At 46.1% G+C, this 14736-nt stretch overlaps 1 protein-coding gene across 1 annotated transcript in view; it reads left to right on the plus strand.

The window, feature by feature from the left end:
* Positions 1-14736, plus strand: part of DDX46 (DEAD-box helicase 46) — a 970300-nt gene that overhangs the window by 801332 nt on the left and 154232 nt on the right. The window contains exons 18-19 of the mRNA XM_086931496.1: positions 12356-12505; positions 13732-13908. Coding sequence (XP_086787622.1) covers positions 12356-12505; positions 13732-13908 — 327 coding nt within the window. The remainder of the gene's footprint in view (positions 1-12355; positions 12506-13731; positions 13909-14736) is intronic.

Genomic DNA, 14736 nt, shown 5'->3' on the forward strand with positions numbered 1-14736 from the left:
GGGGGAAGTAATTAACCAATTGAAGAAAATGAAGCGTGGTAAAGCTGCTCGTTCGGATGGGCTACCAATTGAGGTTTATTTAGATTACTCAGAGCAATTGGTACCGGTCCTTACTACACTTTTTAACTGTCTACTGATTAATGGTTACAGTATCCCCCCTACATGGGCCGAAGCCACAATCACTCTCATTGCAAAGCCCAATAAAGACCCTAAGAAAATTGAATCATATAGGCCAATTTCCCTCCTGAATTCAGATATGAAGCTATACTCTGGGATTTTAGCCACCAGACTCGCTAAAATAATAAAATCTACAATTCACACAGACCAAAGGGGGTTTATCCCGGGAAGGCAACTGAATGAGTTAACTTTTCAGGCGATTGGAGCCATAGACCATGCTGAAGATAAAGGCCTTCCGTTAGCCTTGGTCGCAATAGATGCGGCCAAGGCTTTCGATCAGTTAAATTGGAAATATTTATGGGCCACTATGGTTGGGTTTGGGTTCCCTCCAGTTTTCATAGAGGGCATTAAATCATTATATCAAAACCCACGAGCAAAAGTCTTGGTTAACGGGGCCTTATCTGATTGGTTCAATATATCCCGCGGAACACGGCAGGGCTGCCCCCTGTCCCCCCTTTTGTGTGACATTTACATGGAACCTTTTGTTTGTGGTATTAGGGAGGACAATGTAATTCAGCCCTTTAGAATAGCAAAGCTGGAGTTTAAAACCGCTTTATATGCAGACGACCTTCTCCTATATACTTCCAATCACGTAGAGGCTATACCTAGGCTATTCTTTTTAGCTGAGGAATTTGGAAGGTTATCTGGTTATTAAATCAATAGGGAGAAGACCGAGATAATGGGGTGGAACAATAGTATTCCTATTCAGGGTGCAAAACAAACAAGCATTTGCAATGCAATGGTCTCGGCATCATTAAAGGTAGAGCTATTGGCATTGCTCATGACATTTCTTTTTTTTCTTTAAATCATAAATAAATGGCATTGTCATTTACATTGCCAATACACAGCACTCTGCACTCAACAGCACACACCACTCTGCACCTGCACTCACTGCTCTGCACACTCACTCTGCACTCACTACTGTGCACTCACTACTCTGCACTCACTACTCTGCATTCTGCACACTCACTCTGCACTCACTACTCTGCACTCACTACTCTGCACTCACTACTCTGCACTCACTACTCTGCACTCACTACTCTGCACTCACTACTCTGCATTCTGCACACTCACTACTCTGCACTCACTATTCTGCATTCTGCACACTCACTCTGCACTCACTACTCTGCACTCACTACTCTGCACTCTGCACTCACTACTCTGCACTCTGTACTCACTACTCTGCACTCACTACTCTGCACTCACTACTCTGCACTCTGCACTCACTACTCTGCACTCTGCACTCACTACTCTGCACTCACTACTCTGCACTCTGCACTCACTACTCTGCACTCTGCACTCACTACTCTGCACTTTGCACACTCACTCTGCACTCACTACTGTGCACTCTGCACTCACTACTCTGCACTCACTACTCTGCACTCACTACTCACTACTCTGCACTCACTACTCTGCACTCTGCACTCACTACTCTGCACTCACTACTCTGCACTCACTACTCTGCACTCACTACTCTGCACTCACTACTCTGCACTCTGCACTCACTACTCTGCACTCTGCACTCACTACTCTGCACTCACTACTCTGCACTCACTACTCTGCACTCACTACTCTGCACTCACTACTCTGCACTCACTACTCTGCACTTTGCACACTCACTCTGCACTCACTACTGTGCACTTTGCACACTCACTCCACTCACTACTCTGCACTCACTACTCTGCACTCACTACTCTGCACTCACTACTCTGCACTCACTACTCTGCACTTTGCACACTCACTCTGCACTCACTACTGTGCACTCTGCACTCACTACTCTGCACTCACTACTCTGCACTCACTACTCACTACTCTGCACTCACTACTCTGCACTCTGCACTCACTACTCTGCACTCTGCACTCACTACTCTGCACTCACTACTCTGCACTCACTACTCTGCACTCACTACTCTGCACTCACTACTCTGCACTCACTACTCTGCACTCACTACTCTGCACTCACTACTCTGCACTCACTACTCTGCACTCACTACTCTGCACTCACTACTCTGCACTCACTACTCTGCACTCACTTCTCACTACTCTGCACTCACTTCTCACTACTCTGCACTCACTTCTCACTACTCTGCACTCACTACTCTGCACTCACTTCTCACTACTCTGCACTCACTACTCACTACTCTGCACTCACTACTCTGCACTCACTACTCTGCACTCACTACTCACTACTCTGCACTCACTACTCACTACTCTGCACTCACTACTCTGCACTCACCACTCACTACTCTGCACTCACCACTCACTACTCTGCACTCACTACTCTGCACTCACTACTCTGCATTCTGCACACTCACTCTGCACTCACTACTCTGCACTCACCACTCTGCACTCTGCACTCACTACTCTGCACTCTGCACTCACTACTCTGCACTTTGCACACTCACTCCACTCACTACTCTGCACTCACTACTCTGCACTCACTACTCTGCACTCACTTCTCTGCACTCACTACTCACTACTCTGCACTCACTACTCTGCACTCACTACTCTGCACTCACTACTCACTACTCTGCACTCACTACTCTGCACTCACTACTCACTACTCACTACTCTGCACTCACTACTCTGCACTCACTACTCACTACTCTGCACTCACTACGCACTACTCTGCACTCACTACTCACTACTCTGCACTCACTACTCACTACTCTGCACTCACTACTCACTACTCTGCACTCACTACTCTGCACTCACTACTCACTACTCTGCACTCACTACTCACTACTCTGCACTCACTACTCTGCACTCACTACTCTGCACTCACTACTCTGCACTCACTACTCTGCACTCACTACTCTGCACTCACTACTCTGCACTCACTACTCTGCACTCACTACTCTGCACTCACTACTCTGCACTCACTACTCTGCACTCACTACTCTGCACTCACGACTCTGCACTCACGACTCTGCACTCACGACTCTGCACTCACGACTCTGCACTCACGACTCTGCACTCACGACTCTGCACTCACTATTCTGCACTTTGCACACTCTGCACTCACTACTCTGCACTGTAAGTTTACGTTTTAGGAGAGAATTATTCTGTCCTGCAATTTCTTGGAAAACAGCAGTTTTTACAAAAGCTTGTCAGTGAAAAAGCGGTCCGTTTGTTGGTTATCATAGTTCTGTAGCATGTGCTCCCAGCCAAAACCAGCCTAGCAACTCGGAGGTGAAAAACAAAGGAAGCCGACCACCTCCGACACAGACAAAACAAGATAGGGACTCAAGCACTGGCACACACTAAACATAAAATCACACAGTGAGGGCATGCCAAGAGCTAGGCGAACCGGCGCGACTGCGAAATAGTTTACAAACCTAAAATCTGCCCACTTCGTGACCCTATCGGTTCCCACAGAATGGCGCCTGCGTCCTATTTTCATGTCAAAAACAAATATTTCGCAATGTCACGCTTTTTGGCTCTCATTTTGAGGAGAATGCCCGGCCTACTTTCGGATGTCGAACTGCACCGACGAGTCATGTCCCTTGCGGTAAAATAGATTAGGGAGCATTAGGGTCATGCGGGGCGCCATGGAGCTTTCATCACAGCCACAGAAATTCACCTAGGCCGGTTTAAATTGCGTTGCGCAATATACCACTCTGATCGGAGACCGGTAACACATCACTAGTGTCTCACCCAGGTTTCACGAAGCCTCAAATATTTGTGTCTCCTTGAAAACCGATACCTAAAATGAATGTTCTGTAAAGCCACCAGGTGGAGGGGATGGGGATGGGCGTCAGTCAGGCAGCTATGCCTCTGAACAGAGCAGTGTCTGCTGACTTAGAGGGAAACGACTGGTTAAGCTGCGGCTGTGGCTATGTCCAATTTTAGTGTTTCTAATGTCGTAAAATGGCGTGCTGTCTTTACACACACAACAGCAGAGTGCATTTTACCCATAAAAAAGGCAGCTGCTCCCGAGGAGTGCTCAAGGCGAGAACTTCCCCAGAAGAGGAGAAAACGCCCTCAGTGCAAGACAGTGAAGAGTGTTGGCAACACATAATCAAAGCATGCAGCATTCCTGTAATAAACCATTCTTGGGCCTGCAGCCCCAACGGACTAACTAATTGATGCATTCATTTGTGAATAGCCTGTTATCTGCAACCCCTGTAATAGCGCTCATCGTGTGCACTTAACTTTCATTGCAACTCGTCGCGAGCTCACGTGCACTCTCGAGGGGGGTGGAGTAACTCCCACTGCCCCCGGAATTCCGCCGCGGCCACACCGGAAGTCAGGCAAGGTCGCCTGTGACGGGGGCGGAGCCGCGTCCGGACCGGAAGAGGAGGCAGGCGGAGGAAATGCGTCGAGCGGCCCGGGGCTCCTGCGAGCGTGGAGAGCCCCGGGGCCGACAACAGGACGTTGCACACGTGTTGCGGGGCTCCCTTGGCCAAGAGGGAGTCCCGGGAAAGGAGCTACCAAGAGCCGCAGCGTCAACTCTCCCTGCCCGTGCGGAGAGCGGAGTCCCCCAGATTGCCACAGTAAGTTAAAGGGGAGGGGGGAGAGGGGGAGGCCGGTGCACTTGTGTGTGTGTGTGTGTGTGTGTGCGCGCGCGTGTGTGTATGAGTGGGGGGGTTCTGTATGTATGTGCGTGCATGTGCGCTTCTGTGTGTGTTTCTATGTATGCGCATGCGTGTGTTGTGTGGGAGCTTCGCGCAGCGCTCGTACTTATGCGCGTGCCAGTTTAGACTCGCCTGCGCTCGGCCAGGAGTGTCTCTTGAGAAGCACACTCGTTGACAAAAGATCTTGGCGGAGACGCGCTTCCGCGCGGCTAGCCGACACCTAAAAATGAGATACTTGGGAATCTATTTAACTCAAGAATTAAAGAATATCCCAAAAATCAGTTGGCAGACTGTAGTGAAAGATATCATTAAACACAAGATGGGGTAGTCTGCCATTAAACATATACGGACGAGTTAACCTCATTAAAATGTCCATACTCCCTAAGTTGACTTTTTTATGTAATTTCATCCCTTTATCTTTTCCTTTGAAAGATATCGAGAACCTTCAGGGTAAGATTGGTTCTTTTATCTGGGCTTGTAAATCTCCCAGGATAGCCTGGAAAAAACTAAGGAGGGGTTTAAAGATCGGGGGTCTGGCTCTACCAGACCTACTCTTATATTGCCATGCCTTTCATTTTAAAAACTTCAGGCTACTAGCTAATGTATTAGACTCATCTTCACAGGGCCGTTTATTTCAGCCTTTATTATATGATCTACCACATGGCCAGGAGTTTTTTTTATTTATATTTGGTGACCAGAAATTTTATAAGAAAGTCCGTCTTTAGATTTTGCAGACTGCACTTCGGAACTGGGGGTATATTCGGAAGGCTCTGGGAATTCCATATTACCATACCTACACTCCAGTCTGGGATTCTCCGGGCACACCAGTGTGTCTTCAGGACCAGTTATCCCTGCCTATAACAGCAGGAGTGCAGAAATGGGGAGATCTATGGGTTGATTCCGGTCTTATGGATTGGAATTCTCTAGTGTCTCTCACAAACGGGTCATTGACGAGATTTAAATTCTACCAACTATCTGCATGGTGGTCAAGGCAGGCATTACAGCGGGTAAAAGATACTGGAATTCTTGACTCAATCTGCAGGGGGGGAGGTTGGAACCGAGAAGTATCGCACTGGTACAAGCTACTCGGAGGCAAAAGGAATGTTGGATCATGAGTTGGTAAGCCTCTGGGGTAACGCTATAGCTGATTATCCCGAAGAAATCAGTAAGATCTGGACAGACTTTCTCCTTGTCTCAGAGATTACTAAAACCGGCCAACTTAAGGAGAAATCATCTGTTTACGGCCTATCCGGTGTATTGGACCCCGGCCAAACTGTATAAGGTAACACAGGAGAACTATTGTTGCCCCCGCTGCAAACTCCTAGCAGCAAACAACATGCACATATTCCTAGAGTGCCCTGAGATCCAAGAGTATTGGAAAGCGATTGTTGACTTTCTGGGAGAGGTTTTATCAATTACTATCCCCTGCTCTCCTAGGTTAGTGTTTTTTGGTCTACCACGCGGGTATAATATTAACAAATTCTCCTCACAATTCATATTTTATGTGGTAGTTATAGCCAGGAGGGAGATCTGTAAAGAATAGAAGTCAGCGGCTCCTCCCAGATTTGCAGACTGTTTAAAAAAAATCATGGAAGTTCGTAAGACGGACATGGCTGGTCGAGCCGAAAGCTCAGAGAATGTATGGTCGGAACTAGTGGCCTGGTCAAAGAATTAACGGTCCGATGATTGCCAGAGGTTTGTGTCGGTCCTGTCCTCCCCTAGTCTGAGGTATTCTATCAAGAGACAGAGGAGTTGGATAAGGAAACAACCCACCTCTGGGAGATCTCTGGTTGCTGTATATTGACCCCGGGGCGGCACCAAGAATGTCAGTATAAAAGGCATCAGAGGGACCCATCTAGAGCATATAACATCTGGTGGCATATATGAGGACAAAAAGAAGAAAAAAAACTCACCCTACACAGGGGGGAGGGCTCCCATGGTGAAACTGAACACCGGGGGGTCTATGGAGCCAGGCAGAAGCAGTAACACATATAAACATACTGGAACTGAAGACACTTCTTGGCACTGAAGGCCTTCCTGAAATGTCAAGGGAAAACCAGTCTAGATTCAAATGGGCAACACAACCACAGTGTTCCATCCAAGCAAACAAGGAGGGGCAAGGTCAAGCGCTGCTAAAGGTTCTGTAACTTCAAAAACACGGCCCAGGAATAGGCTTTCTGGACCACCTGCCACTAAGGATTTTGTCAGTGTGTCAATGCGAGGCAGAAAGCCAATTGAACTGCAACCACCCCGCACACCAGTACTTGAGTGAAATGCATTTCAGGTCACAATCAATTCTATAAAATATTCCAGGGATAATTAGTGGATCCCCAAACTTTTTCTATACTAGGCTCAATTTCTCCCCTCTTCGAGGTCATACGCCGCACGCCTGTATTCATATTCAGTACCTGAATGCTCCCCATCTCTTTTAATGATGACCCCACCCCTATGAGCATCTTCTGGGATTTGCAAGATGCCAGTGGCCTGGGGAGCAAGCTGACTGCTCCCAGGCAACGCTATACCCAAACTGCAGACAACCTGCCCCTCCCTCCCCCCCTCCCCCCCCCCCTCCCCCCTCCTTCTGTCCACACCCTCCCCCCACAGCTTCTGCAAAACCTCTTTAATCTACCCTCTGTAGCGCACGATATCTCCCCAGTGGGTGGCCACATCATGTTTTACCATTCCTTATCCTTCCTGTTGCATCCTCCGCATATGCCAGTCACACAGCAAAGCCTCTCAGCAGGCCACTTGTCCATACTCTGACTGAGAAGTACTAGCTCTCTTAGCCAAGTGAGCCATAGAAAGGGAGCCAGCATCAGAGATCGGAACTAGCTTTTATTCCTGTTATTGGCACTATCTGGCACTGAAAAGACATGGAGGCATTTGTCCGATCCTCGATCAGTGCCCTTTGAACTTTTTCCTCTGGAAGGAGAAGTTCAAAATGCTCATATTGGCCCAAGCTATGCCTGCCCTGGACCTAATAGACTGGATTGTGACATTAAATTTACAGGACACCTATTTCCAAATTACTGACCTAAAATCACATAAATGCTTCCTATGGTTTCATGCACCACAAAAGCACTTTTAGTTCACCGGGACTTACCAGTGCACCTTGGATGTTCACAAAGATGATGGTGGTTACAACCTGTCTACGGTTGTTGGGAATAAATATCTTTCCCTACCTAAATGGCTGGCTACTGAATGTGGACTTGCCTCAAACAGTCGTAAACCACCTCCAGATGACAGCCAACCTCTTCACATTGTTTGGGTTTTCCATTAACATGCCGAAGTCACACTTTACTCCTTCATAAAGGTTCCTCTTTATTGGAACCGTCCTGGGCACAGTGCTTTCCTGAGCTTGACCTCCATCTCAACAAATCCAGATATTCTGGCTCTTATCCTGATGTTTCAACCCTTGACCTGGGTCTCAGTGGGAGTGGCTTTGAGGCTTTTTGACCCCTTGCAATCTGTTTGTGGACCATGCAAGGAGGCACATGCGGGCTCTGCAGTGGGATCCGAAATCTAAGTGGGCTCAGCTCCACGGGGACCTATTAGATTCCATACAGGTGTCAGAGGAGACTAAGAAAGATCTGTAGCGGTGGCTCGGTTGTAATTGGACCAGTGGCAGACCCCTCTCCCATCTCACCAAGAGCTAACAGTCATGATGGATGCATTGTTGCTGAGTGAGGAAGACTCCTGGGAGAGGTGAAGCTCAAAGTACTCTGGTCTCCATCAGAAGCTTATCTCCTCATCAACCTGCTGGTGTTGCAGGCATTTCGCTTGGCACTGAAGGCATTCTTACTGATCAAGGGAGAACGGGTACAGATTCTCACAAATAAGACAACTACCATGTGATATTGCAACAAACCGGGCGGGTGAGATTGTGGGTTCTGTTCCAGGAGACAGCGTCTCTGAAAAAGACTGAACGCTCAGGGCATTTCCCTAATCACTCAGCACCTGGCAGGATCTTTAACTGCCAGAACAGACAAACTCAGCCACCATTACCTAGGCGATCATGAATGGCAGTTCCACTCAAAGGTGACACAGGGCATCTGAAAGCAAGGGGGAGAACCCTGGCTCACTCTGTTCGCCACTACAGAGAACTCGTAGCATCCAGACTTTTGTGCATTGGAGTTCCCAATGCGGTTGTCCCTTAGCAACACCTTCCATCTTAACTGAGTCTCTAAACTCATGTATGCCTTTCCACCCCTACTGCTTTTGCCTAGTGTATTGACAAACTGTTCACCTGGGTCTCAATAGAACCTCTGAGGCTTCCTGCATCTTCCTTGTAGACCATACCTGGTGGCAAATGCAGGCTCTTCAGTATGGGATCTGAAGTCTGTGGGCCCAGCAACAAGTGAGCCGTTTGGATTCCATTCAGGTCCCAGAGTAGCTTGCAAAATATCTCAAGTAGTGGCTTCTTGACTCCAATTGACCAGTGACAGACTGCTCTTCCTAACCCAGAGCTATCATTCATGACTGGTGAACCATTGCTGGGTTAGGGAGCACATGTGAGAGAGGTGAATATCGGAGCCCTCTGGTTGAGACCCAGCTCCACATCAATCTATTGCAGTTGCACGTGATTTGCTTTACAGTAAAAGCGGATAGTTTATTTCAAGAGGGAATGGGTGCAGGTTCTCACAGACCACATCACTGCCATGTGATATCAAAACTAACAGGGCAGAGTTGGTTGGTGGGTCCAAAGCCAGGAGGCCCTGCTCCTCTACAAATGGCTGAAGCTTCATAGCATTTCCCTGTTCGTACATCACCTGGTCGGATCTTTAAAGGCCAGCGCTGAGTAGCTCAGCCAAGGTTGCCTAGTGGATCACGAATGTTGGCTGCAGTCAGAGGTGGCACAGGCTGTCTTCCAGTAATGAGGAGAACCTTTGCTCAATTTATTCACCACCTCAGAGAAAGCGCATTGTTCAAGCTTTTGTGCTTTGGAGTTCACAGTGCAGCCCTCACTTGGCGACGCCTTTTGCTTGGAGTGGAGCTCAGAACTCTTAAGTTTTTCCTGCCTCTTCCCTTCCTGCCCAAAGTTCTCAAGATCAGAAACAACTGAGTCAAAGTCATCCTTGTGACTCCAGACTGGGCAAGGAGAGTTGCTATCTAGAACTTCTGGCAATGAGCATTTGTCCTCCAATCTAACCCCTGCCAAAATAGCACGGTCCGGCACCCGAGTCCGCACAACCTACGCCTCCATGCTTGGACATATATAGGTGACAGTTTTTGACCTTCCTTCCCAAGTAGTGTGTCCACTTGACAGCCATGCTTCTTTCCATTAAAATAATCTATGTAGGATGCTGGGAGAAGTTTGTTGCCTGGTGTGCTACCTGATATGTTCTACCCTTACAGGCACAGTTAGCTGATATTTTGCTTTTTTGCCCATCTTTTTACCGATCTTTTTACCCATTAAGGCATTACTTTGTTAACAGTTGAGGCCGTTTACCGGCTCTTTCAGCCTTCTTACGTTTGCCTCATCAGCAATAGTTATTTTAACCACCTGTTGTAGTGTGTTTTCTTAAAGAGCTGAATCCTATATTTCCACCAACACCATTTAAGAGGCCCCTGGGGACCTCAGTCTTGTTGCCCTTTCCATTTGAACCAATAAAACAATCTTGTTTCTAAGGCTCCGCGTCCAGTGGCGCAGACAGATATCGAAAAGAAACTGACACCATCATGCGGAGGTGGTGACTGAAGGGGCCACGATGCCACATCCTTTACACTCAGGCCTTGAGGATGGACCCGACGCCACCTACTGTCACAACTTAATTGCTGAAATTCACATGGTGACAAATCTATGTTTAAAGTAGTGATCAGAAAGAGTTACCAGATGGTGAGTAACTTGTTTATCAGTATTATTAGATGTATAAAATGCTAAGAGCAACATCGCTACTTTGGTTTATAATCTGGATCACTTATTACTTATTAAATAGTAAATACAAAAATGCAAAATCTTACTTCAATAGTTACAATGTCCTGAATGACATACGATACAGATTATCATACCTTGGTTTCTGCTGCAGCGGAATGAATGTATTAACATTTGCTTCTGATAGAGACTTCTAGCCTCAGATTCCTCACCTTTTGAGTATTCCCCAGGTGCCAGACTGGTTCCGTAAACTTTTCAGCCTTCACCCTGTTCCAGGTGACTGCTTCACTAGCCTCCTGTAAGTCATCATACCAATTGCCATCCCGGTAGGGTTGATCGAACCCATCACTTTGGTCTTATTCGTTATCTGAGTCTGTATCAAAAAGAAAATGCAGAGCGTGTGTACTACTTGGTGGAGGTGGTAAGTCAAGTGGGGAAAGTGGTGCCTCTGGCTGTACCGGTTGCAACTTCGTTTGAGGTCAGATCCGAGTCAGATCGACATTGGCAAGAACTATTGGAACGGCCGTCTCCAATGGTGAGGGAGTCGGCATCGTAGTGCCCGAGCAACGGAAGTGGGTTCGGCACTGGAGCCAGAGAATATGGGCTTGAAGGGTCAAACTGTCTCTGACAGTGAACCTGCCTGCAGTACTCTAGGTGGAATGTCTCTCGAGCTCCTTGGGGACCAAAGGCACGCCAAAGGGAGTTGGTAGGGATCTGATGAGCTGGGGCATAGCTGTGCTGAGCTCTTCAATCTGATGTGGCGTGGCTACTTGCCCCAGAAAGTCTGGTAGTGCCAGAACCAGCTGCAAGGTTGACTCAAATTTCCACCGACTTAAAGCGAAATAGATTTGTGGTGCCGCCCCTTTGCTTGTTCAGGCAAAAGCGGGTAGCATGAGTGGGCGGTATCCTGCTTTTATTTCTTGTGCTTCTGTTTTGACTTACCTGATTTGGACCGTGACAAAAAACAGTCTCTATAGCAGCTTAGTTGACTCCAGGAATGGGATTGAACCTTTGACGCAAACTGCAACTGGGAGCAGTCCTGGTAAGGAGTCTTTTTATGCTTGGCGGTGTAAAAGTTTGCCTCGCGATCCCTGATGGCCTTCGGGTTTATCGACACAAGCTGCAGCAGGCCTGCAGTCGTGGGCTGACCCCAGACATCTAAGGCGTACCTGATGCAAATCTGTCACAGGCATTTGTTTGTAACAGTCCCTACAGGGCTTTAAACCTTTTGTTATTGTAGATGACATTGCTTGCACACTGAAGAAAATGTAGCGGTAAATGTCTGAGGCATGAAGGGAGCTCAAGATATGCGTCTGGTGGCGCAGAAAGGCAGGAATGGACGTCAATGCGCAGTGGTGGCGCTTCATGTAATTTCGAGGGCTGAGCGGCGTTAGTGTGGTTCCGCAAAGCGACACCTGAGGGCGCTCTGAGGTACTGCTGAACAGTTTATGGATCCAGTCTGATTCTCCGGGAATATTCAAAAGGTGAGGAATCTGCGGCTAGATATAGCCTCTACCAGAAAGTGTTACCAGAGATAAGTAAGTAGTTCATATGGACACACTGTGTGGTATATTGGCTTTCTAGGGGATTGATCAAATATTCAATAACTGAACCAATCAGAGATTCTATATCAGAAAACTGAATGTTTGGTTGGATTCTAAACACTGGATTTATGTTTATTTAAAGGTTTAACAGAAGAATATTTTACATGTAAGATTTTCCTTTATAGGAGGGAAAGATCATCAAAAAAAGCAGCGGATTCTCTGGGAAAGGTTTTAAGTTTGATGAAACAGAGCAGGCATTGGCCAATGAACGGAAAAAGCTTCAGAAAGCAGCTCTTGGACTTCAGGACTCTGATGATGAAGATACAGCTGTTGATGTATGTACTCAAATGTATTTGTTATTGGAAAATAGTCATTGAAATGCCATATAGCAGTTACTTTCAGAAGGTATCATTTCATTAAATTATTTAAAATGTATTAGAACATTGGAATGTTGGGAGCTCCATTGAAAACAATGTAATAGCTCCCGGCTTATAATGGCTGGTATAAGCCCGGAGTGCCAACATTCCAATGTTTCTTTGTTCACAGCTGTGAACAAAGGCTTCAGGGAGCCTGAGGGGATTTCAATCCCCTCGCGCTCCCTGAAGCCTTTGTTTTATTTGTTAGAACTTTCCGCCCTCTAGTGGCAGAATGTTCTAATAGCCTTATAGCCCTTTGTAGCTGGGCTATACCGGCTATTAAATTCCCGCTCCCTTGTTAATGGCCCTCCCCGCTGGAGCGGGCCTTTAATAGCCGGTATAGCCTGCTGTGGCGGGCTATAAGGCTATAATATTACAAGCTTGCTTAAGTTTGTCCCATATATTTAGTATAATGTCTGTGGTATGCATTTGTCATCAAATATATTTAAATCTCGAAATTGAATACTTGATCTCACTAGAGTATTTTTGCATTCATCATGCTTTAAATTGCTTACTTTAATTTAAGATATTCAACCTTTAACCTCTTAATTTGTCTACTGAAGGCCGGACTCTAGATGAGAGCCAGTCAATGTTCCCATGATTGCATTTTTGCATTACTAAGGAAGGCGGCCAAAATTGTCTCAATTAGCAGTTAAGACCCACAGAATCTTTCAGTGTCTAGTATTTGCTATAAGTCCTGATAATAGACCTATATGAAGGCAGCAGATTACACCAGAATGAGAAGATGTTGGCAACAGAAACCCCATGACACACAATGTTTTGCAGCATATTTCAGCCTTTGCTACTCTTTGCCATGTACGTTTTGGTTTTTCTTGAGCAATCTTTGTGAATTTTGTTTAACATAGTTTCCCATGAATAGACTTCTCTACAAGTAAATATGGACTCTACTCCAATTTAAAGATTAGCAAATACTCCTCTGTGCCGAAATTAAACTGTAAAAATGACCCACTTCACAATTTATTGTAGAAGCAAATTAAAGTGAACACCCCTCTATTTGTGTAGTAAGATGTTACGATTCCTTATTAATGGAACATTGCCAGAGGTGTCTTCTGTATTCAATATTGATTAATCATTTTACAAACATTGTGTTTAGTAATTATGAACATTTTTACCTCTTCTTCCAGATCGATGAGCAGATTGAGAGCATGTTCAATTCAAAGAAAAGAGTCAAAGACATGGCTGCACCAGGTGGGGCCTCCAATGTTCCCATCCCAACAGGTGGAAATGCTGAGAAACTGGAGATTGCAAAGAAATTAGCTTTGAGAATTAATGCACAGAAGAACCTAGGCGCAGAGGCACAGGTATGGTATATTATGTCACTAAGCATGTTTAAATATCATTGTTTTGGATGCCTGGTCATTAATTATGAGAAGAGCATGAAAGGAAGAGAAAATGTTAAATACTTTGAGAGCAGCATGTTTCCCGATTTGATCATGTTGGCATCCTCTTTTTGGAGGTGCTTATCTGATATGTTTTCAACAATATTTTCATTTTCATTAAATGCATTGTTAGCAGCTTTATACTGAAAAAAGTACAGTTTTTCTAAGTTCCTTATGTAAACCCTCCGTAACCATTTATGGAAGTGAATTATATACCTGTTTATACTTTATGTTGCTTCCAATGATTCACAATGAGACTGAGTTACTATCTGTGCTGTGGATGCTAATTCACAATTTTTCAAAATGTCAGAAGGACCAGCCCCCACCAGGGAAAACAAGAAAGTGCTGTCTTGTCCAGCCCTTTATAACAAGTCTCTCTCTTATACTGCATTTAACTTGTACTCCCCACTTTGACCACCCTACACTGCTTACTGTTGAGCCAAATATTTTGCTTTCTGCATGGCCTATCAGGCCATGGTGGCAAAAGATGCATCTCTTTTGGGACATTTGACCAGTGACATACCAGGGCATTGTTCTCCAAAGAGCATCTTGGAAGCTACCTGTAGCTCTGCTGCGATCTGTGGGTAGCTTCCCTGTGTATAACACAACTTTATAAGCAGGGCCACTGGAATTATGCGATTGTGCGGCCGCAGCGATTTTCGCATATTTATACATTTGCCGCATTTGCCACACAATCCATCATCTGCTGCATAATCTGCAAATTTTAACAAAAAAAGTTGTTTCTAGCTG

Source organism: Lissotriton vulgaris, chromosome 7 (genome assembly GCF_964263255.1).
Source record: "Lissotriton vulgaris chromosome 7, aLisVul1.2, whole genome shotgun sequence".
NCBI classification, from domain to species: domain Eukaryota; kingdom Metazoa; phylum Chordata; class Amphibia; order Caudata; family Salamandridae; genus Lissotriton; species Lissotriton vulgaris.